The sequence below is a fragment of the Cinclus cinclus genome, chromosome 18, assembly GCF_963662255.1.
Source record: "Cinclus cinclus chromosome 18, bCinCin1.1, whole genome shotgun sequence".
NCBI lineage: Eukaryota > Metazoa > Chordata > Aves > Passeriformes > Cinclidae > Cinclus > Cinclus cinclus.
In genome coordinates this window covers 7770624-7795095 of record NC_085063.1, presented here as the reverse complement: position 1 = coordinate 7795095, position 24472 = coordinate 7770624, and the positions used below count along the sequence as shown (strand labels likewise).

Sequence of the window (24472 nt, the reverse complement as noted above, 5' to 3'; positions counted from 1 at the left end):
AGGTGGAACATACAACAAAGCTGGGTCCTTACCCAGGCTGAAGGCTCTGGATAGGCTGGAGCAAACCCTGAGACTTGGCTTGGTCAGGAGAACAAGGACTCCAGAAATCCTGGCTTCCTGTTCCCAGGCACCCACCTTCCACAGGGGATGGGGTGCCACCCTCAGGGCTGACCATGTCCCCAGGCCTTTCCTGACATTTTTCCCTGGATGGGCACAGAGGAGCCAGGACCCAGCAGCAGCTGAAGATGAGGAGCCATTTCCCAGCCACTGCAATGGTCCCAGAATGGAAACACCAGTTCCTCATCCCAGCAAAGCAGGGCTGCAGGGGATGCTCAGAACCATGGATGGGAGTGGAGGTGGGAGAAGGAGGAGAGGAGGAGAATCCTGGTTTAATTTTATTCTGAGTTCAGGTTTCAACCCAGATGCCTCAAGATCTAATTCCGAATAAATAATTGTACTGAGTAACCCAGGTCCCCCAGTGATTAACTAAACACACTGAGGCTCGCTGAAATTGAATTAGTGGTGTGCACTCAGCCGTTATTACCCTCCCCACGTCATGAATATTAATGAGGGGTTATTAAGAAATGTAAATGATGCCTCAGGGGGTTGGGAGCACAGGGGGTGCAGGGCCGTGCGGGCTGATATGACAAACCATTAGGAAAACAGCCTGATTGAAGCCACTTTTTAATTATGTCAGATCTCACTCTTTGGCGGGTGCAGCCACGAATCCGGATGCTTTCGTCTTTATTAAAATGAGAAAAAGAGAACAAGTCAGAGCTGGAATGGGAAATGAGCCTTTGCATGGGGGGGAAGATTCAACCAAAATTATCCAGCAGCCTGGCATGTGGGGGTGACTGGGTCCTGCATTCCACAGGGTCCCCCCCCCCAGCTCAGGTCTGGCCAAGACACCCCCAAGCTGACAGAGGGGGACACTGGCGGCACCACCACAGCACCTGCACCCCAGCCCTGGACCCCCACAGCCCCCAGCTCCCCACACCACAGCCCTGCTGCCTGCAGCCCCTTCCCTCAGTTCAGCCTAGCTGGGCAGTGGAGCGACTGCCACAAGCTCATGCATTTTAACAGGCTCTCACAGGGCTCCCCACGTCGAAATGGGAGCTGACAGGGCCAGCTGAGTTAATCAGAGTGGATAATGGAGGGAAAGAGAGAAATCTCAGCCCAAATTGCTGCAGAAATCATGAGCCAGGACTCAAAACCATTGAATTAAGCTGGGATGATGCTTAAAGGGGAAAGGTAGCAGTTCTTCCAGGCTGCTGTCCCACTGAAGCAGGAAAGGAGAATGGCCACAGAGGCCCTGTCCTCCCACAGAGGATAGGGGCTGCCAAACATTGAGGAGACCCAGTTCCACAGGAGAGATGTGCCACTGGCACTGGGACAGGCATCTCGGTCTGTCCAGCTCTGCAACATCAGGGGGCACACATAAAGCAGGCCAGGGACTGTTCTTTGGAGGGCACCATCAGATCAATGCTTCGTTTGGTGATGAGTATGGCATCAGCCACCATCCCAACACTCACTCCCCTCCATGGCATCTGTGCTCACCCTCTGTGAGTACCAAAACTGGGTGCCTGGACAGGGCTGAGCCGCCGGCAAGGGAACAATGGGCATTGGAGGGAATCAAAGGCCATCCCTGAAACCCGCTGGCATCGCCTCAGTGTCACCACAGACAGATGGAACAGTCTGGGACAGGCACACACACAGAGTTCGTTGGGATTCAGGTCTCTCCGCCCTGATAGCTTCATAACACCAGGCTGCCACTTAGTTGCACCCATAAGTGTTGGAATTACTGAAGGGTAAAATGCAAATGGTGTAACCTTTCCCGAGCTCACCCGGCACTGCTGCGCTGACTCCACACTATAGGGAGCTGCCTGAATCCCTTCCTGCTTCTTAATTGCTCAAAAGCTGCTGGGAGATGCCCTCCCCAGGCTCCCAAGAGGGAGAGGATAGGCCTGTTGTCAGTGTTGTGTGCTGGTTCCCCAAGGCTGAAAGCTGGGGAAGCCCTGGGAGCTACCACCTCCCCAGTCTGATCATGACACCCATTCCAGCCCCACAGCATCACGACCAGCTGAGCTGGGGCTGTGAAGGTGTAAGCATGGAGCAAAACACAACCTGTGCCCTCCCTTTCCAGTGACACTTTCGCACCCTGAAAGCCTGGCACAGCTCCTGGCCAGGATCCCTGCATGTTTGGTCCTGGGGTCCCGTGATGCTGGATGCCAGGGCACAGCACTGGCTGAGCCCACAGCACAGCAGGAGCTGGAGGGCTCCAGTGCCAGCACAGGAGCCTAGCTGTGGTATTACGGTTAATGAGATTTTCATGAGCCTGCGAATCATTTGTGGGAGGGGTGGGGACAGGCCCGGGTAATTAAAGGTTGCTGACCTGTGAAATCAGGCTGTGAGAAGCCAAGCACGGAGCTGGAGTGGGGAGGGAAGAGGAAAGTGCCAGGAGAGAAGGTGCCTGTGGTCAGGGTCTCCCTGCTCCCCACCTGTGCCAGTGCCATTCACCGTCCTGGTACAGCTGGAGCCTGGGTGCTGAAGCAGCACCTTATTTATGGCTCTACTTCCCTGAGATAAACTCCACAAAGTGTGACAATCAAAATTAAAGATTTCTCCAGAAAGGCAGCCTAGGGGAAATCACTGCTGCGGCCAGTGGAGATTTCCCAATGGTGACTTTTAAATTAAAGGAGAAAAAAATTTCTTTAATTTGGCAGCATGCATGGGATGCAGCTCACTGGGCACGTTATTATCCAGCTCAGCAAATGCTCCCAGAATTCGCTTGTGCTCCAAATTACCAATCTATCTTTGAGGTTGCAAATCCCCACCTGTGCCAGCATCAACCTTCACTGGGGGGCTGCATCCCAGCCAGGACTGGTTGTGCCCTGTCACCCCAGAGTTAAGTCCTGGTATCTACACCCTCCCCACACAACCTGGTTTTCTGCCCAAGCTGGAGCAGTTGCCGCATGTCCCCAGCATAGGAACTGCCCAAGGCCATGGGGAACGGTGGCACAGGGGGTGCAGGCATCTGTGGCCCTGCATGCCCTGGCACAGCTTTCCCCTTCCTCTCCCCCCACCCCTTCAGGATGAAGCAATGAAATTATTTTTCTACTTGAGTAGTTTTCAATTTAGATTAAGAAAAATCTGCGCTCCGTTAGCGACGCCACAGTAAATCACGCGCGGGCGGCGCAGCACGGCCGCAGCCCCATCACTTATCGCCTGCAAACCTTTTTTCACGTTGACAGGCTCCAAGTGTGACATTGAGCAGGGCAGCAGCAGCCTGGCAGGGACACTGCAAAGGGTGGGGGACCCCTGTCTGGTACTCTATTTGGGGCAGTGCCCAGGGCAGGCAGGCACCCTGGGAAGGATCAGGCTCGCCACCATCCCATCCACTCCCTGCCAGTCCCAGCATGGTTTGACACCACACTGGGGCCACACCAAGTGCCTGCTGCCAGCATCACTCAGTACTCCAGCAGCTCACCAAGCCCTTGCTCTTGCCCGTCACCCAGCACAGTGACGGTGCCATCAGTGGCTGCCCTGCGGCCACACCAGGAGCAGGTCCCATCCTCACACTCATCTCAACAGTGCTGCCATCCTCATGCCAGCAGCATCAAAAAGAGCATTTGACAGAAAACAAACCTTTTTTTTCCCTCTGGTTCTTGCAGCTCATTTATCGCTGGTGCGGGGCAGGCGGAGCTGTCAGCGCCTGAACCTCACTCATCCGTTTAACCTTGGGGGAAGAAACACATTTGTGCCGGATAACGTGCATCAGATGGTGGCACCAGGAGCGCCTGTAGCTGCTGCGCCTGATGGATGGGCTACAGGGGCCTCGCCTGACCTGTGCTTGTATGTTATCTGCATTGCTGCGGGAGGCTTTTCATCACACCGACAGCTCCGGCAGCACCAGCCTGGCAGGAGCGACTCACCTCACCAGGAATGGCTGTGGGCACTGCAGCCAGAAGCACCCGGCCCCATGGCTGTGCTGGCAGCGTGGCACCTGAGGCAGTGAGCCACCATGCCAGAGGACACGTGTCAGGTTGCTCCTGTGCCAGATGCCTGGCTGCAGTGGGGCTAAGAGCAGAGCTCGTGCCTGCCATGCCGAGGGGACAAAGGACATCCTCACTGCTGGCAGCACCACCAGGCCAGCTGAAAGGAGAGGCCAAGCTGCTGCACTTGTCCTTTGGGTGACATCTTGCCAACAAGGGGTCCTGTGACAGTGACAGAGAGGGCATGGTGCTGGGCAGCCTGGAGCACCGGTGACAGATGAGCGCTGCCAAGTGCCGACACAAAAGCCATTTGGTGTAGGGAAATGATAGATGCTAACACTAATTTTAAGCACAGGCAGTCGAATTCCTCCAGACAGTCTCGGCACTCAGGATTTAGGGCACAGCTGCTGGGTTCAGATAAGGTGTGAAATCAGCCCAGCGTGCAGGGTGTTACTTGGTAATGAATGGCCAGTGATGGATGGAGGTGGCTCAGTGCTATAACCTCCACATTTGGAACCTTTCAAATCTCTTGCCATCAATCCTGGTCACTGCCAGGCACTGGGAAGGAGCCAGGAACTGGCAATGGGCACACACCATGCCAGGTGAGCACCACAGACTGGATTCCCCTGCCCCACTGGCAGGAATACTGGAGGGGTCTGGGAACAGATCCTGCCCAAGCTGGGGCAGTTACAGCTGGTTTCTCCAGTACCACCAGCAGCATGGCCACACATACTACCCCTCCTTCCTCTCACCATGGAGCATCACTGGCTGCTTCCACGTGCTGGCAGCAATCTGGTAAGGAAGGGGACGATGAGGCATCCTGCCCTCCATAGGGACATCCCTGCTCACCCAGCTCTGCCACGGTAAGCAGCCTCAGACCCACGTGGACAGCGCCAGCCAAAAATATTTATGGTGAAAGTGATGCTGGAAATGGCAAGTGCTGTGCTTGTCTGTAGCATTTAATCTTTCCTCTGACCTTATAAAAAAATCTATTTGTGTTGAGATTTTAAATTCACTTCCTAAATCATCCACTACAGGCTTCACACCATATTAATTCCTCCTCAAGCAAATGAGTTTGGTGTTTGTTCTTTTCCAGTACTGCCAAAGCCAGAGTGCCAGAAGGATGGATGCCATGCTCCCCTCAGACCTAATGCCCATGCCTCAGCTGGCACTCTGTGCCCCTTGCACCCCTGTGAGCAGTGTCACCCTGGGTACATACTCACCCCCACACACAGCACCTTTGAAGGGATCTCATCTCCTCCAGCTCACAGGAGAGTTCTGAGCAGGATGGTCACTGCTGTCACGTCCCAGGAGAAGAAATAATCAGAAGTGGGGGTGAAGGCCAGGGTCTGCACAGAGCCCCTCCAGGCACCCTCAGGGACTGCCTTGTGCCAGGGGGACACGTGGCACTACTGCAGCTGGACCAGATCTTCCAGAGAAGAACATGGGCACAGAGCCATCAATCCAGAGCCGCTGTCTGCCAGGGTGAGACACGGGCAGTCCTGGTATTGAGCAAATCACTGGGAATGCAAACTAGGTACACCTGGGGAAATACATCAAGGAATTACTGATGATGAGGGTTACAGGGAGTTCCCAGCTCACACTGCACCTGGGCCCCTCTTCTCCCTGGATCTAAGGGGAGGGATTAATGATAAACTCTGGGGTTTATCAGCCCCTGTGCAATGGGTGTGAGCAGGGTAAGTGGACAACCTGCTCCTGATTTATTGCCCTGGAAATTAGTCAATGTATTTAAAGGAACTAATTAGAATTGTATTAATATTTATGGGCCATATGGAGAAGCTGATAACTGCTATTGGAGGGTATTAGCTGTTATCTTACACTGGGCAGGGCTGTGATGTTTGGAGGCAACTTTAATTGTGGTAAAAGCAGCCAAGGTCTTGCCAGCAGCCAGTGACAGCAGCCCACCTGTCACTGTATGGCCAAACCATGATGGAATTAATAACTCTGCTCACATGGTCCCTCTGAGCAGCAGAGCATCCCTCCAGGCATCCCTCCACAGGGATGGGAGCCCCTGCTCTTCCAGACCCCTGGAACAGCAGCACAGTCTCCAGGTTGGACATGACACTCCCAGTCCTGTTGCTGCTGGTGCTCCCATCCATCCGGCCTGGAGCAGGGGACCGGGAGGAGCCCCAGGGACAGGCAGTTCCTGGCTCATCCATAACCAGCTCCCTGCCTGCACCCGACCTCTCACTATAGCAAAGTTCACATCAATTTTCCTTCCCCTCATTTGTCTGTAAACCATGAAGAAAAATCACTGCCGTCTGCCCGCATCAGGCCGCCTCTGTGATGTATGGCTGTAATAAAATCCCCATTTTGGGAGGCCGCCTTCCCGCGCCGCCTGCCAGGCACCACGCGTGGCCATGCCACCAGCCGGGTGCCATGCGTGGCACAGAGCCATGAGCAGCCAGCGCCAGCCCAGCCTAGACCCCTGCATCTTGTCTTGGCTTCACTGCATTATGGATAGGGGCTATTAGAGCTACTGTTGAGCAGCAGTCCCTGGGGGTGTTCAGGCAGCCAGTGTTGTTTAACCCCCAGATTGTGAGGGACAGCTCAAGGCATGGCTGAGTGGGGCTGCAGCAGGTAGCACCCTGCCTGTGCTGGGCACTCTCCTCACCCTGAGTTGGGGGTCAGCTGTGGTCTGGCCTGATCTCCCTCAGCTCCCCCAGCTCCAGGAACAGTGTGCTGGGGATGACACACAGGAACTTTTATGTCAGTACCCAGCAGCATCCACGGTGCCAGCTCAGGGCCAAGCAGTCCTAGAGCACATGGGCAGGGACACTGGACACTTCCACTGGACCAGGTTGCTGCAACTCCCACCCAACTTGGCCTTGAACACTTTCAGGGATGAAGAAGCCACAACTTCTCTGGACAGCCTGTTCCAGTTCCTCACTGTCCTCACAGGGAAGAATTCCTTCCTAATCTCTAATCTAACCCTGTCCTCTGTCAGTGGGAAGTCATTCTGCCTTGTTCTGTCACTCCACACCCTTGTCCAAAGTCCCTCTTCAGCTCTCTTGGGGCCTTTTTAGGCACTTTAAGGTGACATAAGATCTCCACGGCGCCTTCTCTACTCCAGGCTGAACACTCCCTGCTCTCCCAGCCTGGCTCCAGAGCAGAGGTGCTTCAGCCCTCGGAGCATCTCCTCTAGACCCTCTCCAGCAGCTCCATACTCTTCTGATGCTGGGTCACCCCCGGACAGGATGGGGCAGCGCTGCCGGAGCCCGGCAGAGCCCGGGCCCGCTCCCCGTCCGCTCCGGCGGAGCAACAGCCTCCTCTGCCGGCCGGCGTAAGGGATCGGCACCGGGACCGGGACGGGACCGGCCCCCGAGCCGCGGCACACTGCGGGAGGGGACGGGGGGAGCGCCAGAGGCACCGGCATCGGCTGGGAGAAGCTGCGGGAGGGAGGTGGGTGCAGGTCGGGAAGGGGCTGCCCAGAGCAGGGGGTCCATGCCCCGCAGCCCAGTGGCGGAGGACACGCCAGGCTCGCACTGACATGTGCCGCAGGACTGGCACTGATGCCGCTCCACGTCGTGACAAGCATCGGGCACACAGCAGCCGGGGCAGGAAGAGTGCAAGGTCCCCGCAAAGCCGCCAGCACCAGCCAAAGGGATGCTCCGGATAGGCAGGTGACTCCCACATCGCCACCACTGCACTGTGGCACATGCCACATCGGGGCAAAGGTGTCCCCATGCACGTGAGCAGGCTGCTCTCAAAGCCCCCGGTTCCTGCTCATGTTTCCTTTTGCTTCAGACACAGAGCTCTGGCAGCAATAAATGCATTCGGCTGCTCAAAACAGGGATGACGCACACAGGAATTTCCAAGTGGGAAAGTACAATGGTTAAGCTGTAAAGCCATGGATGAGGCCACAGAGGTCGCATTGGCCTCAGCGAAGATGCCTGCATCCTGACAGGCTGGCCCTGTCACGGCTTCCCAGGCAGGGCATGTCCCTGGTGTCCCTCCACATGCTGGGACCCCGGCTGAGGCCATTCTCCAGCTCCAACACAGGACAAGTCTCTTCCACCAGCCCCTCAAAAAGCCTGGTTCTGTCCCTCTCCACCCACTGCAGCCCTGTCTGTCCCCTGTGCTTTGTTGCAGCCCTGCCAGCCCCCTGCTCTGCCCTCCAAGCCAGGCTGCCTCTGTCCAACCTGCTGGCAGCACCTTCAGGTGCCCTTTGCCATTCAGTGAGGCACAGAGAGCTGTGCCTGCATGGCCACAGTTCAACAATAAGAGGAGCCACAGAACAGCCCCCTGGCAGGACTGCAGTCCCTTGACTGCCCCTGTCTGCATGGGATGGGACGCAGGAAGCAGAGGTCCTGCTTGGCAGAGTCTCAGACCCACCAGTGGCAGCACCGTGGGGTCCAAAAGAGCAGGGAGCACACCTCACCCTTGGCACGGTCACCCTTCACGTGCTCAGCTGGGCTCCCTGTGACCCCCACACACCTTTGACCTTGGGCATCCCTGGGTCACCTCTCACCAGTCTGGGAGCATAGGGAGGTGAGAGGCAGCCCCAGTGCTGACCCTGCCACAGCACCCAACTGTTGGGACATGTCTGCAGCCAGCGACGTGTCGGCACTGAGCCACCAGCCTGTCCCCACGCAGGAATGGTGCTCAGCAACGGGTGCACCCAGCCTTGTATCTCATGGAGGCTTCCCACGCTCTGCTCCCCCTGAGGCCATGCTTGCCCGCAGGGACCCAGCCAGTTGTCCCCTGAGGCTCCACTGGCAGACATGGCATGATGCAGGCACCAGGCCAAGACTGGGACAGGTAGGTGCTGGACCTCTGGGATGGGCACAGCCCAGCAGACCCACAGCCCTGTGTTACCCCAGTGACTCACTGCCAGGACAGCAGTCCCCAGGGAAGCATCCTCCTGAACAGCCCCCTCTGGGTTCCTATCCCACAGATTCATCTAATCATTTGTCACTGCTAGGTAGTTCTGGGCTCCTCATGGCTGTAAGGTGACCCCAGCCCATGGCCTCACCTCTCTTTCCCCATGAGGGTGCCGAGGGTCCTTCCCCCTGCTGCAGCTGGGTTGCCAGAGCTGGACAAGGCCAGGTAAATCATTTCTCAGGAAGTCAGTGCCTCGGGCACAACTGTGACACGCAGCAGCGCTGAGTATTTTGGCACACGAAGGTTGTGTGCATGGCCCCTCCCCAGCCCCACACAGATATAAACCCTGCCAAACTTTGCTGCCCATCCATACCTGTGGCATTCACCAACATGAAGACCACCATCATTTTGCTCCTGGGCATCCTGGCCCTGTGTGCCCAGCTGCAGGCAGCCCCTGCAGCTGCTCGGGACAATGGTGAGTGCTGGGGGACTTGGGGGGGATGCCTTCTGCTAGCCTTTGGAGCACTGCAGGGCTGAGTGGGGCTGGGGTCCCACATGGAACAAGCAGGTAGGAGAAATCCCACAGCACATCCCAAGCTCTAGAGCATCCAAGCACCACTGAAGCTGTGGCTACGCCACAGAGCAGAGCCACGGAGGTCTGTGGGGCAGTGTGGGCAGTGGGGACTCAGCAGTGGCAGGATGTGGCAGTGTGGCAGGAGTCCTCAGCAGGTGCACAGCTGGACCTGAGGGGCCATGCACAGTCCATGCCCATGGTGTGGGGACTCGGTACTGCTGACTGAGGGGCCCAGCATCTCCAGAGGATGGGGTGTCCTTCTGTATCCCTGTACTTGCTGACCCTGCTCTGTGCCAGCAGCAGGAGGCTGGCTCACTGCTCAGGGGCACCTCAATGTGCCCCTTTTAATCATTGACCACGTTCCCTCAGCAGTCAGGAGGCGTGACTCCAGCACCTTCCCTGCTGCCATGGAGGAGCCACGGTCACCTGCGAGGCTTGGGCGCAGCCACCGTGACCAGGCTCAGTGGTGGTGGGCACAGCTCCCGATGGATGCAGCAGAGACAAGACTTTGGAGTCTGGCTTGGGGCTGCTGATCCCATGTGCTCAGCCAGGATCCTCTCTGGCCATGGGGACAGCCGGCAGACCACTGTAGTCCCCACAGCCATCCTCAGCCTCTGCTGAAGAAGCACTTGGCAGAGCCAGAGTGGGGACACCAATATCCTGAATGCCATACACTGGGGGTAGGAGCCAAAGCATTCCTGTGTCCCAGAGGCAATGCCAACTGCGTGGGCTGGAGCTGCTGGCCCTGCTGCCAGCTTGCTCAATCCCTCTCTAGGTGCTCCAGCTGGCTGGGGGCAGCTTCAGCTGGATTGTCCCCTCAGCAGCCAGCTGGGCACCTTGGAGCTGAGGCACAACTGTGGGCAAAACCACTGATGCCCACACTGCTCCTGCCAGCTCTCTGCTTCCCCTATGGTTCTCCCCTCATCTCCTTCCATGAGCCTTCCATTTCTGGGCGCCCATCTGCTGTCATACAGCTGCTCTTGTACATCCTGGCTGCTGGCATCCACCCTCACAGCCTCCCAGTGCTGGCTGCTCACTGCCAGCACCAAGGTCACCCCACGCTGGGGTCACCCCGTGCTGGAACAGTTGTCAGACCAGGGCGATGATGCTCAAAGACAACACCAGCACAAGGCCACAGCCAAGTCACAGCGGAACATGAGTGACCCTGGGTGGGTAGTGTGGGATTGGCAGCAGTGCTGCTGCTCTAGAGAAGCTGCTGCTGGGTCCAGGTGGGCTCTGTCCTTGGGCAGCACAGGTAGGGATGGTGCATGTCCTGTCCGTCTTGGTGGGCAATGTGCTCACCTCCCAGCTGTTACCACCCCCATCCCACCCTGGCCACAGCACTGTGCCCCTGCCCTGGTGCAGGGGCCACTGGTGCAAGATGGTTGTTTTAATTCCTGGCATCCCGATGTTGGCCCTGGGCCCACTGTGGGAGCATCCCAGCCAGCCTGAGTGTGGCCAGGTCCCAGCAGCTTCTCAGCAGGTCCCCATCCTGGAGGGCACAGGGAAAACGGCTGCCTTGATGATCTCCCTGCCAGCCCATGTGTCACTCCCACTGCCGACAGCGGTGACATGAGGCGCGGCAGTGGGGCAGGCGGGTGAGCGCCGGCTCCTGTTCCTGCATAAACACCCGGCAGGGAGGGGACCACAGGCAAAGGCAAACAGTTACTGATTTACTGCCACGCCGCCGTGCCACATTGTTGACTGTGGGGTTAAATTACCTGGAGACGGACCCCGGCAGAGCAAACGCCAGCTCGTGACTCAGGCAGGGATCATGTCCTGGCCCCATGGCCCCATGCACCCTTGGCCCATGCAAATTTGCAAGATGCCTGGAGCTGGGGATGCCTCTGCCAAGCAGCAAGGGCACATCACCAGGAACAGGGCAGGTTTCATCCTCCTACAGAAGGTTGTGGAGGAGATGGGCGCTGGCAGAGTGGCAAACGCTGATGTGAGCAGGGCAGCTGTGCCAGGTCAGAGAGCTGGGTCCATTCAAACCATCTCCAGCTTGACATTGCCAGGGGCAGTGAAGTGTTCTGACCCGCCAGACCTGCCAGGGGAAGGGTATCTTGGACAGGCCGGAGGGACTGGGGTCGTACAGCCCCAGTACCACCATGCTCCAGAGCACTGGGAGTGCACGTCAACGACTCACTCCCTGCCAGCCACTTGCACACATGTTGCTATCGGATGGTCCATCCGCATCCCCACTGCTGTGGGAGGCTGGCAGGGTCTGGGGGATAGGGCAGGGGCTCCCGATGCTGTGGGAAGGCACAGGGCAGCCCCGGGGAAGGAACCTGCCCGAGGCACAGGCAGCTTGGAGGACCGTTCATTTGAGGAGCAAGAGCTGGAGAACAGTGGCTGGAACAGGAGCAGGAGCTGGGTGAGCAGCAGTAGAGCTGAGCCACAACCCTGACTGCATTGCTGGTTCCTCCCGGCCTCGGGGCATCAGCGACCCAAGCCAGGGGCTCCATTCAAGCCCGTGACTGTGTAGTGCAGGGTGAGTCAGGGCAGGGACGGGTCATGCCCCGTCCGCGGGGAACTCGCGCCTGCCTCCCTCCCTGCGAGCGGTACCACTTCATCCCCGCGGCCGATCGCCACGCAGGCCCACGGCGACCCAGCGGCCCGGTGGGCTCAGTGCGGGGCTGTCCGGGGTCCGGCGGGCGGGGGCCGTGGCCAGGGGTGGCTGGCTGCTGTTCCTGCCGGGCGAGTTCTCAGCATGGCCGCCCAGTCTCCTCGAGGCTCCCCCTCCCTGGTCGGCAGCCAGCAGCAGCAGATACCTGATACTCGGGTTGTGCAAGCGCGAAGGGGGAGCCTGGCCCTGCCCGGCCCTTGGGAGCCACCCGGAAGGCCGAGCCCGCCGGCCCCACCTGGAGAGGAGCTTAAAGGCCGGCCGGGCGGCCACAGCGCAGCCGGTTCCTGCACCATGCCCACGGCCCGCAGCGTCCTCATCTTGGCGGGGCTCCTGGCTCTCTGGGCAGAGCTGCCGGCAGCATCCGCCCAGAATGACACCAGTGAGTATGAGCGCATGGCCCAGCACGGCTCGTCACGGCACGCCCAGCGAGCGGCCAGCATCCCTCCCTCCTTCCCAGCCCCAGGGCAGCCGGCGTGGGGGCAGGGGCGAGCAGCCGTGTCCGGCTCGGTTGGGCTCGGCAGCATCCCTGGACCCAGCCCTGGGGCCGGGGCAGCATCTCCCGGAAAGGGACGCAGCCCTCGCCCTGCCCGGCGCCGGCCGCACCGCGCTGCCCACGCCCCCACCTTTGCCTTGCAGCAAAAGCCGGCGTGTGCCCGAGCCCCGCGATGGATGCGGTGAACTGCACAGTGGGGTGCCAGTCCGATGGCGACTGCGAGAGCACCCTCAAGTGCTGCCCGGCAGCCTGCGGCAAGGCCTGCCAGAAGCCTGACGGTAACACTCCCTCCTGCTCCTGGCCGTGCTGCCCAGAGTCCACAGCCCGTCCCAGCCGGCAGTCCTGGTGCTCCAGGGTGCAGTGGTGGCCACAGGCCTGGGGGCCCGATGTGTGTTCAGCTGCAGCACGGGGGTTGCGGGCTGCATGGAAGCCCAGCAAGCTCGGGGTGTGCTCCCGCTGGGCCACGCTCACACCTTCCTCCTCTCATCGCTGAGAGGCTGAGTGGACAACTCCAAATGATGCTGGGGCTTGGGTGGAGGGTGGGGTCTGCGCCGCTCCCCACTGCAGCGCTTGTTGGCTGCTCAGCCCTGTGGGCAGCTGCCAGCCCAGGATGTGGGCACCGTTCTGTTGCTCACCACAACAGTCCTTCTGGATAGTGACCCAAGGAGATGGGTGCAGGAGTTGGAATCCACAGCTGCAGACGGATGGATGTGACCTGGAGGCTCCAGTGCCTTCATGACTGCCTGTGGGACAGCACTGACTTGGCTGCACCACCGTGGAGGGCAGCATGGTGCAGAGGCAGAGCTCAATGCCAGTGGCAGGCAGTGGAACAGCGGGGCAGGGTCCCCACACTACCAGGCAAAGGCTGTTTGGGGAATACATGATCCTGGTTGAGGCCTAGGCTTCGCCCTCATGCCATGAACAAACAGCCAGGGCCATTCATGGCAGTCTTAGAAGACAGCAGGGCCAAGGCCTCCATCATGTCTGCATGATGCACCTGTGCATCCCGTGCCAGCCATGTGTCCCTGAGTGGGAACACTGGGCATAGGGACTGTTGGGGACCACCATACCTGTGGCCCCCCTGGCATGTCCCTGTCAGGTCCAGATGGGAAGGAGTGCCAACAAGCAGAGCTATGGGATGGGGGAAATCTCCCCATGGGAAATGGGGGAAATCTCACCCATGGTGGTGCCTCCTCCACGGCAGATCGGGGCTCACAGCTTTGGGAGCTGCAGGGTGAGCCCTACCCCCCATGCCAGGGCCAGCAGGTCTCAGCTGTGTTCCTTTACCTTTCAGAGAAGCCTGGCACCTGCCCACCTGTCAACCCAGGCATCCCCATGCTGGGCCTCTGCACCAACCAGTGCAAGACCGATGCCAACTGCTCCGGGATCCAGAAGTGTTGCAGGAATGGCTGCGGCAAGGTCTCCTGTGTGACGCCCATCCACTGAGGTCAGTTGGGTGCATTCCAGCCTCAGGGATCCCACAGCACTGCAGCATGGCACCTGTGCATCCGTCCTGCTCACAGCCTCTGCTCCTTTTCAGGTGCAGCCACCTCCTGCCAGCCTAGCCACGGGGAAGCTGCTGCCCGATGCCCATCCCACGTGCCCTGGTTCTGGCCCTGCACCATCCCCCTGGATTGGAGCCTTCAGCCTCAGTTTTCTCCCTGGGGTTCTCTGCTTGGGGCGAGCCCCCTGCACTCTCACCAATAAAGCAGCTTCTCCCTGTCACACTGTGGCTGTCTCTCCATCCCACACCATGTGTGTCTCTCTGTTCCATGCTGTGGCCACCTCTCCATCATGAGCCATAGCTGCTTCTCCATCCCATGCCAGGAATGCCTGGAAGGGCTTCACACAAGCAGCAGCATCAACTGACTCTTTCATACCTCCAAGCCTGTGCCCTGCCTGGGGCTGTCCCATGGGTCCATGGCCCCAGCTGTGCCTGCACACTAGCTCCTCCACCTTGGCTCTTCCACCATACTCAGAGCACAGCTGTCAAGGTGCAGTTGCGTCCATGTCCCATCAGAGCAGAGGTGCTCTCTGCTCCCTGCTCTGCCATGGCCAGGGGACAAACAGGCTGCAGTGCGTGACCATACACGAGCATCCCCCAAACTCCTCCTTACCTCCACCCTCCCAGCCTGGCCATGGCACCTTGCCCACAGCAGAAGCCTGAAGGAGCTTTCAGCAGTGCAACCCACATGCCCCGGTCCCATGCCTGCCCCTGCCACATCCCTCCCCACCTGCTCAAAGCTGGACTCCTGCTCCTGTCCTGCTTTCCCCTGGTACTTCCTGCTCTCCACAGGTCTCCAGGGGCCCTGTTCCTTCTATGTGTGCCTGGTCCTGCTCCCAGTCTCTGGGATTGGAGCATGTTCCCCCTGCCTGAGAGGGGCTGGCATCCCCAGAGCCCCCGCTCTTGTCAGGGGACAGAGCAAAGCCATCCCCTGAGACTGAGTGAGCCCCCTATCTTGCCCAGTACTGCCCAGTGTCTGGAGCTGGTTCCCCCTCTCTGTGGTGCAGGTGCAGGCTGTGCCAGCATCACAGCTCCACAACAGCTCTCCCTGCTCCACGTGTGCCAGGAAAGATCCAGCGGGCACTGAAGAGTTGGAAAGGACACTGCTCCTGTGTCCCATCCATGCTCACAATGGTGTGGCTCTGGGAGTGCTGCTCAGCCCTTGGCCCAGCTGCTCACAGGTCACCAGTGACCTGGAAAGAGAGCTGTGGATGTGTCAGCCATGGGCCACGAGCCCAGCACTGCCCTGGGAGTCACCCCCAAGCTGAATTGTTTGTGCTCAACACTCCCACAGTCCTGAAATTGTGCTGCCATGAGAAGGAGCAGCTTGGCTTGGCCAGCCCCCACTCCAGCAGGGTTTAAATCCCAGCCCATTGCCCAGAAGCACATTGATTGCAGCATGATGCTGGGCCACTGCACCCTTCTTCTGGTGCTCCTGGCACTGCTGGCCCTGGCCCAGCAGCACAGCCCCAGGGATCAGGGCACTGCGCTCACCTTCACTGCATCCCCACACCGGGCCCTGCAGGGACGCTGGACCCCCAGTGCCCTGCCTGCCACCCCCAAAGTGGGTGAGTGCCCGGCAGGGGTGAGTGGAGCCCCTTGGCCCCCCAGATTGTACTGCCTCTCTGACTATGGCTGCCCTGGTGCTGAGAAGTGCTGCCAGATTGGGAAGGTCTGGACCTGCCTTCTGCCCACCACAGGTACCGCTGCTCACTCCAAGGGATGTCAGCACGAGGATCAGGCAATGGGTGGGGTGTGGGCTGGTGCCTGTCTTGGTGCCCCTGGAGCAAGCCCTGCTTCCTGGGACATGGCTGTATGGAGCATCTTCCTCTGCAGAGAGCCCGGGCTACTGCCCCCGTGCTGGCAGTGCCATCGGGCCAAGCTGTGGGACAAGATGTCACAACGACACCACATGCCACTCGGGGGAGAAGTGCTGCACCCGCGGCTGCTGCACCCGCTGCGTGCTTGCTGAGCCAGGTGAGGTGTGCTGGAGATCCCTATGCCAGGCTGAGGATGCCCTGGGACAGCCCCACGGGGTCTGCAGCCCCCATCACACTGCAGGGGAGTCGTGGGCAGTGGGTCCAGGCTGGTTGCATGCCAAACCCTGAGCCTTCCCTCCAGCCAAACCTGGGTTCTGCCCTCGGAAGCGTGCCCAGAGGAGAGCTGCTGCCTGCCCCAACCGCTGCACCGATGACCGGGACTGCCCCAGGGAACACAAGTGTTGCTTCTCTGGCTGTGGGTTGGCCTGCACCCCTCCAGACACAGGTACAGCCCTGCCAGCCCTCTCTGATCCCCATGTCAAGCCCACCACTGCACTGGTGCTAGCCCAGCTCTCCCCTGGCAGAGCCCAGCTTGTGCCCGGCCGCACTGCTGGACAAGTCACAGCAGCTGTGCCCGCCCAAGTGTGCTGCTGGTGGCATCCATCCAGGCCCCGGGGAGTGTGTGCTGCTGGCTGCAGCTCCCGGTGCCACACGCCTGCCCTGGGCAGAGCCCCAGCCCTCAGAAGCCCCTTGCCAAGATCTAGCCCTCTGGGTGCTGCGGGAAGGGATGCCCATGCCCAGCTCCTCCGTGATGGGTAGGAGATGGTTTTGAGTGCGTGAAAGGCTGAACCCCCTCCCAATCCTCCCTCCTGCACCCCCCTCTGACTATGTGCTGCTGCAACCAGAGCAAGGCTTGTCCTTCACCATTCCAGCTACCAGCTGGGATCCCATATTGAGCTGTGACTGGTCTCACTGGGTGAGACTGGTATGAGTGTGAGGCTGGTGACTGAGGGCATCATGGTGCTCTGGGAAGGAAGATGGAGGTGCAGGACAGGGGCAGGATGGAGACTGAGGTGTTGCCAGGATCAGGACTGGGGACAGAACCCTGGCCCAGCCGCACTCCTCATTGTCACCAGAGAGCCACCATGCTGCAGAGAAGCCTGGTGTGTGCCCCATGGTGCTGCGGGGCTCCTTGGGGCCCTGCCTGGAGCTGTGTGACACTGACAGTGACTGCACTGGGGATGACAAATGCTGCACCACCGGCTGTGGCCACACCTGCAAACCACCCAAAGGTAAACCATCAGCGCCTTGCGGGGCCAAGACCCGTGTGTCCCCTCCCTGCCTGTCACCGTGACCCTCCCAGGAGCAATGGGAAGCTGAGGACTGAGCTGCTGTCCAATGGGGCAGGAGCTCAGTGAGGCGCTCAACCCTGCAGGCAGGGCAGCTCCCCCATCCTGGAGGGGTGCCCTGAGCCCCTCACCCCTTTCTCTCTCCATATGTGCCAGCGTGGCCAGGTCTCTGTCCCCCTCCAGCAGAGGGTGATCAGGCAGCCAAGTGCCTCCTCCTGTGCCTGCAGGATAAGGATTGTCCCCTTGGCCAGAAGTGCTGCCTGCAGGGCTGCAGCTGGGTCTGTGTCCACCCACTGTGGGGTATGTCCCCTCCAGCCTGCTGCCTCCTGGGTCCAGCCTGGAGGGGACTGAAGGGGGCCCAGGGTGGGCATACCACAGGGCCTCCCATCCCTCAGAGAAGGAGCACTGAGGTATCCTCACTGACCACCTCACTTGCCTCTTCCAGGTACAGCATAGCCATGGCCAGGAAGGGCTGCACCAGGAGCTGCCTTTTCAGGATCATCCCCCGCCCCACTGCCATTGAACCTGCAGGCTAAGCAGAGCTGCTGCTGCGCCCCACACCTCTCCCTGTGCTGGACCCTGTGCACTGGCAGGATGGCACCTGCATTGACCCTGATGCCTCTGTGTCCCTGACACCCCCAGCCATGGGGTTGCATGCTGCCTGCACTACCCACGGCCAAGATTCTTAGCGACCCCACATGAGACAAACCCCTACTTCCACAATGGCCCCAGCTGCTCCACAGCACTGAGACAGAATAAACCATGCCACAGCCACCTCTACTCTGGGTCACCATCCCTGTTCTGTGCTCTGGTTCCCAAAGGCACTGGCAGCCTAGGCTGCGTGCAGGTAGGGAGGTGCTGGCAGCCATCCCTGCAGGAAGGCACTGCCCCAGGGGAGGGAGAGGATCACAGTTCCATGCAGGTGACTTCCAGCCATCATGGTTCCATGGTAACCATCCTGCTGGGCCTGGAGGCTGCATGATGTCCCCTCAGCAGTCATGGACTGGAAAACCAGTTCCCTCAGATTCCTTGTGCCAAGGAAGGGTTCATTTGCATCCCACAGTGTGAAAACCTCGGGGAAAAGCAGTCACAGGTCAGGACAGATGGAGCACCTGGACAAGGGAGGGGGCAAGGAGCATCACCCGTGTGCCAGGGGCCATGGCAGGACCTACTTACTCATGGTACTAGATCCCAAGCAGTCCCATGTATGGAAGCTACATTTGACTGAGGAGCAGTAGCATGGCAGTAGAGCTGTTAGAACCCCTCCTGCTGCTCCCACTGCCATGCCAGGACCGAGTCATGGGGTCTGTCCACAGTCTCTACTCCAGGGAGTAGAGGAGTGAGTGGGGCTGGAAGGAAACCCAGAGAGGGAGTGGCAGCCAGCTCCAGCAAGGATGGGGCGGTGGAACATGGGGGACAGCACTGCCTGACCCTATCTGGCCTTCCCAGCCCCACAGGTCACACTGACCCCAAAGCAGGGTTTGGGCAGAGATAAGCAGGATGGGTGGCAGGGCGCCAGCAGTTCTGGGAACTGCCCCTCCTCCTGCCCCTCCTGTCCATAGCACAACCAGCTGCCACAGCAGGCAGCTCAACTTCAGCTGCCCTGGCACTTCAGGCACACAGATTTTAAACCAAGCCCCAGCTCAGCTCCAGACATGCACAACATCCCTGGCAGCACCGTGAGCCCTGGAGTTTTCCTCCTCCTGGGCCTCCTCATCCTCAGGGCAGAGCCAAGCGTAACACCAGAGAAGGACGGTGAGTACCAGGAGTCAAACCTGGCAGCTGCCAAGCACAGGCAGCCTGGGAGCAGCTCCTTGCATCCCGGCCCCATGTCCCTGCCGTGTCCCCTCTGTCCCTGCCCAGCATATGCTGATATGGGGACCATGTCCCAACTGGCTGCAACACCTGCACTGGAGCCCTGCTGCCTGGGGGACCCTGCCCCCACCCCAGGGTGCAAGGACATGTGTGCATTCCCTCAGCCCCATGGCCACCCGCTGCACCCCAAAGGGACAGCAACTGTCCCAGCAGTACCACGTGCAGCAGGGTCTGTGCTGCACCCTGGGCACAGACCCTGCTGCCAGCCCCCCCGAGGGACAATGCCTGGGGCGGTGGTGCCCAGCAGCTGTGGGGCTCTGCCCACACCGAGGCCACAGCCGGTACCTCTTTGTTTGAACCAAGCAGCTGCTGTTTGCAGTGAAACTCCAGCAGCGTCTGTTTGCAGCCCAAACACCCGGTCCCACCACAGCCCCAGCTGGCAGTGGGAGGCGGGCACAGGCGCCAGCTGGAGCTCACCTGTACCAGAGGCAGGGCTGTCCAAAGTTTCCCAACAAGGCCAAGAGGAGCACAGGGTGCCAAAGAGGAGGAGGAGGAGAAGGAAGAGGAGGAGACAGCAGCAGTGAGGAGAATGCTGCTTGCAGTGAGGATCCCCATGGCAGCAGGATGCTCAGGAATAGATCCTGACCTCCAGCTGGTGCTGGCTCGGTGCTGGCTTCACCCTGACAGGGCCAGTGGCACTCCTCGTGGCACTTGCAAGGGCACACATGGGCACCATGATATGTCATGCTACACTGTGCCACACTTTGCTGTGCCATGCAGATCTTGATGTGTCCAGCAGCCCCAGGCCATGATGCAGAGAAGTCTCCAGCCTCTGGGCTACAGTCCCTGCTCCAGTTCCCCGGTGCCTATTGAGAGACCCACATCCTGCTTCCCCAGGGATGGAGGATGAGGGGCTCTGGCGCTGTCCTGACATCTCCATCCCAACGCAGGGGACTCCCAGAAACCGGGGAGGTGTCCGCGGGACTTCATGCGCTGCTTGCGCCTGGAGTCCCCACTCTGTGCCAATGACTCCAGCTGCCCTGTTGGGCTCAAGTGCTGCCACTGGGAGTGCCGGCTCCGCTGCATCCCCCCAGCAGAAGGTACGGCACCGCAATACAGCTGCTGACACTACCTCTGACCCGGGGCAGCTGGCACCCTTCTCCCTGTCCCGTTCCCTGTGCAATCCCCATTGCTATGGAGCAATGTGCGCTGCTAGCAGCCTCCTTGACCGCCGCTGGGATATGTGGATGGGACGGGACACAGGAAGGGGTGTAGCCAGGGCAAGGCGGAGGGGTCTGGCAGGGACAGGTTTCCCGGGGCTGCCCCAGGATACTGCAGTGCAGCCTCACCTCTCGGCCCCTCGGCGCTGCAGAGAAGCCCGGTGCCTGCCCGGCAGCAGCCCCCGAGGGGCTCATTGCCCCCTGCTCCTTCCCCTGCCTGGAGGACAAGGACTGCCTGGGAGCGCAGAAGTGCTGCCCGCTGGGCTGCGGCTCTGCCTGCTTGGAGCCGGCGCAGGGTAAGGACTCGACGGGGACGGCTGGGAGCCCTGGCTCACCCCAGAGAACCTGCTGTGCCATAGTTGTCTCCATGACGCTCTGGCCCCCGGGGCAGCACACGCAGCTTTCCCTGCACCGGCAGCTCCTGACAGCTGCCGGGAAAACCCGATGTCGGGACGCGACCGCAGGCACCAGGAATGTGCAGGAACCAGGGACCCCCGGGGCAGGCATGGCGGCCGGTGGGGGATGCTGAATCGTCACTCCCCTTTTGCCCTGTCAGACCAGCCCGAGCCCAGCGAGGGCCCCACGGTGCAGCCAGGAGCGTTCCGGGAGCGGTGCCGAGGCGACAGCGACTGCCCCGACGCTCAGAAATGCTGCAACAGCAGCTGTGGCCACCAGTGCCCGCCGGGAGTGCCGGCCGGTGAGGCAGGATGGGACAGGATGGACAGTGAGGGCGGGGACACGGCTCAGAGACCGGGAATGATGCCTGGGGTAGCAGCCACCATGACACAGAGCTGTGGCACAATCTGGACACCTCACCCCATGCTTGCCAGGGTGGGGTCTGCCGGGTCTGGGGTGGGGACACACTGCACAGCCCTCAGGTGGGCACCGGAGTGGGGAGGGAAGGGGACAGTGCAACCACCCCCTGGTGAGGCCACCATCATGCTCTGATCCTGCTCCACGGTGCAGAGGACACCAGCCCTGCCCCAGTCACTCAAAGACCACTGCAGCACCAGTGGGGATGCCTCAAGGACCAGGACTGTCCTCCATCCCACGTGTGTTGTCACCAGCTGTGCAGCAGGCACTGTGTGACGAACAGCCAAGGTGAGGAGACTGGGAGCCACCCCAAAGGTTTGACAGCCCCACGGAAACGTGCCCTGGTCCCCACAGCTGTGACTCCAAGCAATGGCACTGCAGCCACCTCTCCCCATGCCTGCAGGGAAGGACGGATTCTGCCCAGTCCATGCCGGGCTGTTCCCCAGTTACAACTGCAGAGCCTGGTGCTGGCATGATGGCGAGTGTCCCCGCGAGGAGAAGTGCTGTCTCCGTGGCTGCGACTATGTCTGCCTGCCCCCATCCCGAGGTGCCAGATATGAGCAGGGGTGTCCCCCAGCTCCAGAGACTGTGAGACTGGGTGGGGAAGACCCGCTGTTGTTGCTTGCTCTCCCAGCTCCGCTGCTTCCTGCCCCCAGAGAAACCAGGCATCTGCCCGCTGGCTGAGGAGGCTCCGTTGGCTCCATGTGGCACTACCTGCACCAAGGACTGGCAGTGCCCAGGGGATGAGAAGTGCTGCAGCAGTAGCCGATGTGGCTACGTGTGCTCAGCCCCCGAACCAGGTGAGGAGATGGTCACTAGAAGAGTGATTCCGCCGGGAATGCTGTCATAGCTCCTGGGCGCAGGATGCGGGATGGCGCTGCCATAGGGCAGGCACTCAGATCCCCGGCTGCAGTCGTCAGGGCACCCCGAGAATGCAGAAAAGGAGGTGCCAGCCATACAGGGTGGTCCCTCCTCCTGCCGTCTCTTCCTGCCCATCTCAGACAAACCCGGTGAGTGCCCAAAGGTGAGGCCACAACACACATCGGAGCCGTGCACGGAGACGGACTCCTGCACCCACGACAGGGACTGCTCCCGGCAGGAGAAGTGCTGCTTCTCTGGCTGCGCCATGCGCTGCACCCGCCCTGCCCAAGGTGAGTGTGGCAGCCCGGCCACCAGCACAGGGAAGTGATGTGCGAGCAGAGCTGGGACCTCCACCCTCACCCGGGTCGCCTCCTCTGGCAGAGCACCCTGGAGAGTGCCCCCGGGCAGAGCCGTGCTGGGACCCGCGGCGCCGGCGTGGGAGCCAGTGCCTGGATGACAGCGTCTGCCGGCGAGAGGAGAAGTGCTGTGACACCGGCTGTGGCTGGGAGTGCGTGGCCGTGCCCAGAGGTAGAGGGCACAGCCTGTTCAGGGAGCGCTGGGCCCAGCCTCCCAAGGGCAGCCAGGCGACAGCAAGTTGGTACCCCTGCAGACAGTGGAGACAAACCTGATGGTCTGTGTGTGGAGGAGTGCCAGGCTGATTCACAGTGTCCCCGGGGACAGCGATGCACCAGCATGGGCTGTGGTCGTGTCTGCATGGACATCCCTGGAGGTGAGAACCAGCCAGGCCCTCCAGGAGCCATTTGTGGCTGCCCTAGAGTGTCCCATGGTGAGGTGCCCTGGACCAGATGTCCCCCAGCTGGTTGATTACCTTGCAGGCAGAATGGGAGCGTGTCCCATCCCCAGGGAGGGGGGCACGTGCTTGGACCTGTGCAACTTCGATGAGGAGTGTCCCTGGGGCCACAAATGCTGCAGCAATGGCTGTGGCCACATCTGCACACCAGCCTCTCTGCAAGGTCAGCCTCTCACACTCACCCAGCCCAGCAGGGACAGAGCCCAGGTCCCCTTGGCACCCACCCCAGGGCATCCTGGCACTTCATCCCCAATGAGGACCCCTCACCATGACCACACTGGAACCCTGAGCTGGGTCTGCTAAGGCATCTGTACCTGTGAGGGTCTAACACCCTCCAGGATATGATCTATCCCCATTCTTCTTTCCATGCCTCCCCCTCTTTCTGTGGAAGTCATGAGCACACACAGCCTCAATTCAGTCATCAGGTGACCATCCTCCCCTGCCTGCAGAGCGTGACAATGTGGCTGTGCCCCAGCCCAGTGCTGAGCAGTGCTCAGAGGTGTGTGAGGCCGACTCACAGTGTCCCTGGGGACAGAGGTGCACCCGCACCCCCTGCGGCCGTGTCTGTGTGGACACTCCTGGAGGTGAGGCACCTGGAGGAGACCCAGTCTCCTGGAGAGACCCAGTGTTGCCCCAGGAGATGTGGGGTGTCTCAGCCAGGTGGTCCATAGCAGGTGCTCTGCTCTGCAGGCAGAAGTGGAGTGTGCCCCATGCCCGGGGGTGGTGGGACCTGCCTGGACCTGTGCAGCCTCGATGAAGAGTGTCCCTGGGGCCACAAGTGCTGCAGCAACGGCTGTGGCCACATCTGCATGCGGGTGTCTGGTGGTAAGAAGGCATATGGCCACCATAAGGGGGCCAGCACCAGGGCTAACACCAGGTCATGCAGGGTGCCAGCTGACCTGTATGAAGGGCACAGCCCTCAGCATCAGCCAGCTCCCACTGCTGCCCATTGCTCTGCTCCCAGCAGATGCATCTGCAGGGTGAGGGGATCTGAAGTGATGTGGAGTGGGATGGAGCTCTCATGGAGCTGGCCAGCATGGCTGCAATCATGACCACTGGTCCCTGACTCCTGCAGTCTCATTGTTCCCTAAAAGCACATCCTCCTTTTCAGATGCTCTGTGATGAGAGAGCAGCTCCTCTGCAGCAGGAAGATGCCTTCATCAGGGGACATGGGACAGTCATGAGCCCCAGCTGGCCTGTCCCCTCCCCACCACCTCCAGCAATAAAGTGTGTGCTTAACTGTTCCCAGCTGCCCCATGTGGTCCTGGAGTGGCCTTGAAATCACCTGAGGCCTCCAGGGCCAGGAGGTTCAGCCAGAGTTGGTGCCACAGGGCCAGCGAAGCAGTGCAGACAAAGACCCGGGTCAAGGCAGGCTGGGGACAGGCCCAGGAATCCATCGAGGCAGGAGCTGTTCCTCCTCCATTCGGTGGCTTCAGCTCCCAGTCAGGTCATGTCGGCAGCTTGAAGGCAGGGTTGGGCTGGGAGCCCATCTGTGGCAATGGGAGCTGCAGGGTGGTGGCTGGGTGAGCCCTGCCATGCCATGCTGCTGGAGGCACCCACCACCCAGTCCCCAGGAGGGAGGAGTGCCCAGAGAAACAGGCACTGTGTGCTCCTGACAGCACAGGCAGGAAGGACCAGACCCAGACCTGCTCATCCAGGGACCCGTCCTTGTATTGTCACAGTCCAAGGGGAGGGACAGGCTCCTCGGGTCAGGCACCATGCATTGGGGGGGGGGGGCATCCATGCCAGCATTTGTCCCTGTCCTTAGGCCAGTGAGCATCCCAGGCAAACCACAGCCCCCAGCAT

At 60.4% G+C, this 24472-nt stretch overlaps 3 protein-coding genes across 11 annotated transcripts; all 3 read left to right on the top strand.

The window, feature by feature from the left end:
- The first annotated feature begins 12331 nt into the window (after positions 1-12331).
- LOC134051351 (WAP four-disulfide core domain protein 2-like) lies at positions 12332-13979 on the top strand. Its single transcript, XM_062505065.1, has 3 exons — positions 12332-12419; positions 12677-12811; positions 13828-13979. The coding sequence occupies exons 1-3, from the start codon at positions 12332-12334 to the stop codon at positions 13977-13979; spliced, it is 375 nt and encodes a 124-aa protein (XP_062361049.1).
- A 1457-nt stretch (positions 13980-15436) lies between these two features.
- Positions 15437-17602, top strand: WFDC3 (WAP four-disulfide core domain 3). The gene is made up of 6 exons (XM_062505340.1): positions 15437-15605; positions 15874-16014; positions 16159-16302; positions 16934-17122; positions 17303-17446; positions 17592-17602. Exons 1-6 carry the CDS (start codon positions 15437-15439, stop codon positions 17600-17602), a joined length of 798 nt encoding a protein of 265 aa, XP_062361324.1.
- Positions 17603-18723: 1121 nt separating this feature from the next.
- LOC134051219 (balbiani ring protein 3-like) lies at positions 18724-23910 on the top strand. 9 transcript variants are annotated; one of them, XM_062504845.1, is made up of 14 exons: positions 18724-18901; positions 19912-20061; positions 20334-20477; positions 20738-20878; positions 21148-21282; positions 21398-21541; positions 21651-21794; positions 21996-22145; positions 22237-22383; positions 22466-22585; positions 22692-22829; positions 23116-23250; positions 23357-23491; positions 23778-23910. In XM_062504845.1, the coding sequence occupies exons 1-14, from the start codon at positions 18802-18804 to the stop codon at positions 23786-23788; spliced, it is 1794 nt and encodes a 597-aa protein (XP_062360829.1). In that variant the 5' UTR covers positions 18724-18801; the 3' UTR covers positions 23789-23910. The 9 variants fall into 9 exon arrangements, with proteins under 9 accessions (XP_062360829.1, XP_062360825.1, XP_062360828.1 ...); XM_062504841.1 differs by lacking the exon at positions 23778-23910 and having other exon boundaries at positions 23357-23771; XM_062504842.1 differs by lacking the exon at positions 23778-23910 and having other exon boundaries at positions 18850-18901; positions 19742-20061; positions 23357-23771.
- The last annotated feature ends 562 nt before the right edge of the window (positions 23911-24472 follow it).

Coding starts and splice junctions, on each gene's coding strand:
- LOC134051219 (XM_062504841.1), top strand. CDS start 18,802: ATGCACAACATCCCTGGCAGCACCGTGAGCCCTGGAGTTTTCCTCCTC. Junction 20,478..20,737: donor CTGCTTGGAGCCGGCGCAGG/GTAAGGACTCGA, acceptor TTGCCCTGTCAG/ACCAGCCCGAGCCCAGCGAG. Junction 21,542..21,650: donor CTGCCTGCCCCCATCCCGAG/GTGCCAGATATG, acceptor TCCTGCCCCCAG/AGAAACCAGGCATCTGCCCG.
- LOC134051351 (XM_062505065.1), top strand. CDS start 12,332: ATGCCCACGGCCCGCAGCGTCCTCATCTTGGCGGGGCTCCTGGCTCTC. Junction 12,420..12,676: donor ATCCGCCCAGAATGACACCA/GTGAGTATGAGC, acceptor TTTGCCTTGCAG/CAAAAGCCGGCGTGTGCCCG. Junction 12,812..13,827: donor GGCCTGCCAGAAGCCTGACG/GTAACACTCCCT, acceptor TTTACCTTTCAG/AGAAGCCTGGCACCTGCCCA.
- WFDC3 (XM_062505340.1), top strand. CDS start 15,437: ATGATGCTGGGCCACTGCACCCTTCTTCTGGTGCTCCTGGCACTGCTG. Junction 15,606..15,873: donor GCCTGCCACCCCCAAAGTGG/GTGAGTGCCCGG, acceptor CTTCCTCTGCAG/AGAGCCCGGGCTACTGCCCC. Junction 16,303..16,933: donor CTGCACCCCTCCAGACACAG/GTACAGCCCTGC, acceptor CATTGTCACCAG/AGAGCCACCATGCTGCAGAG.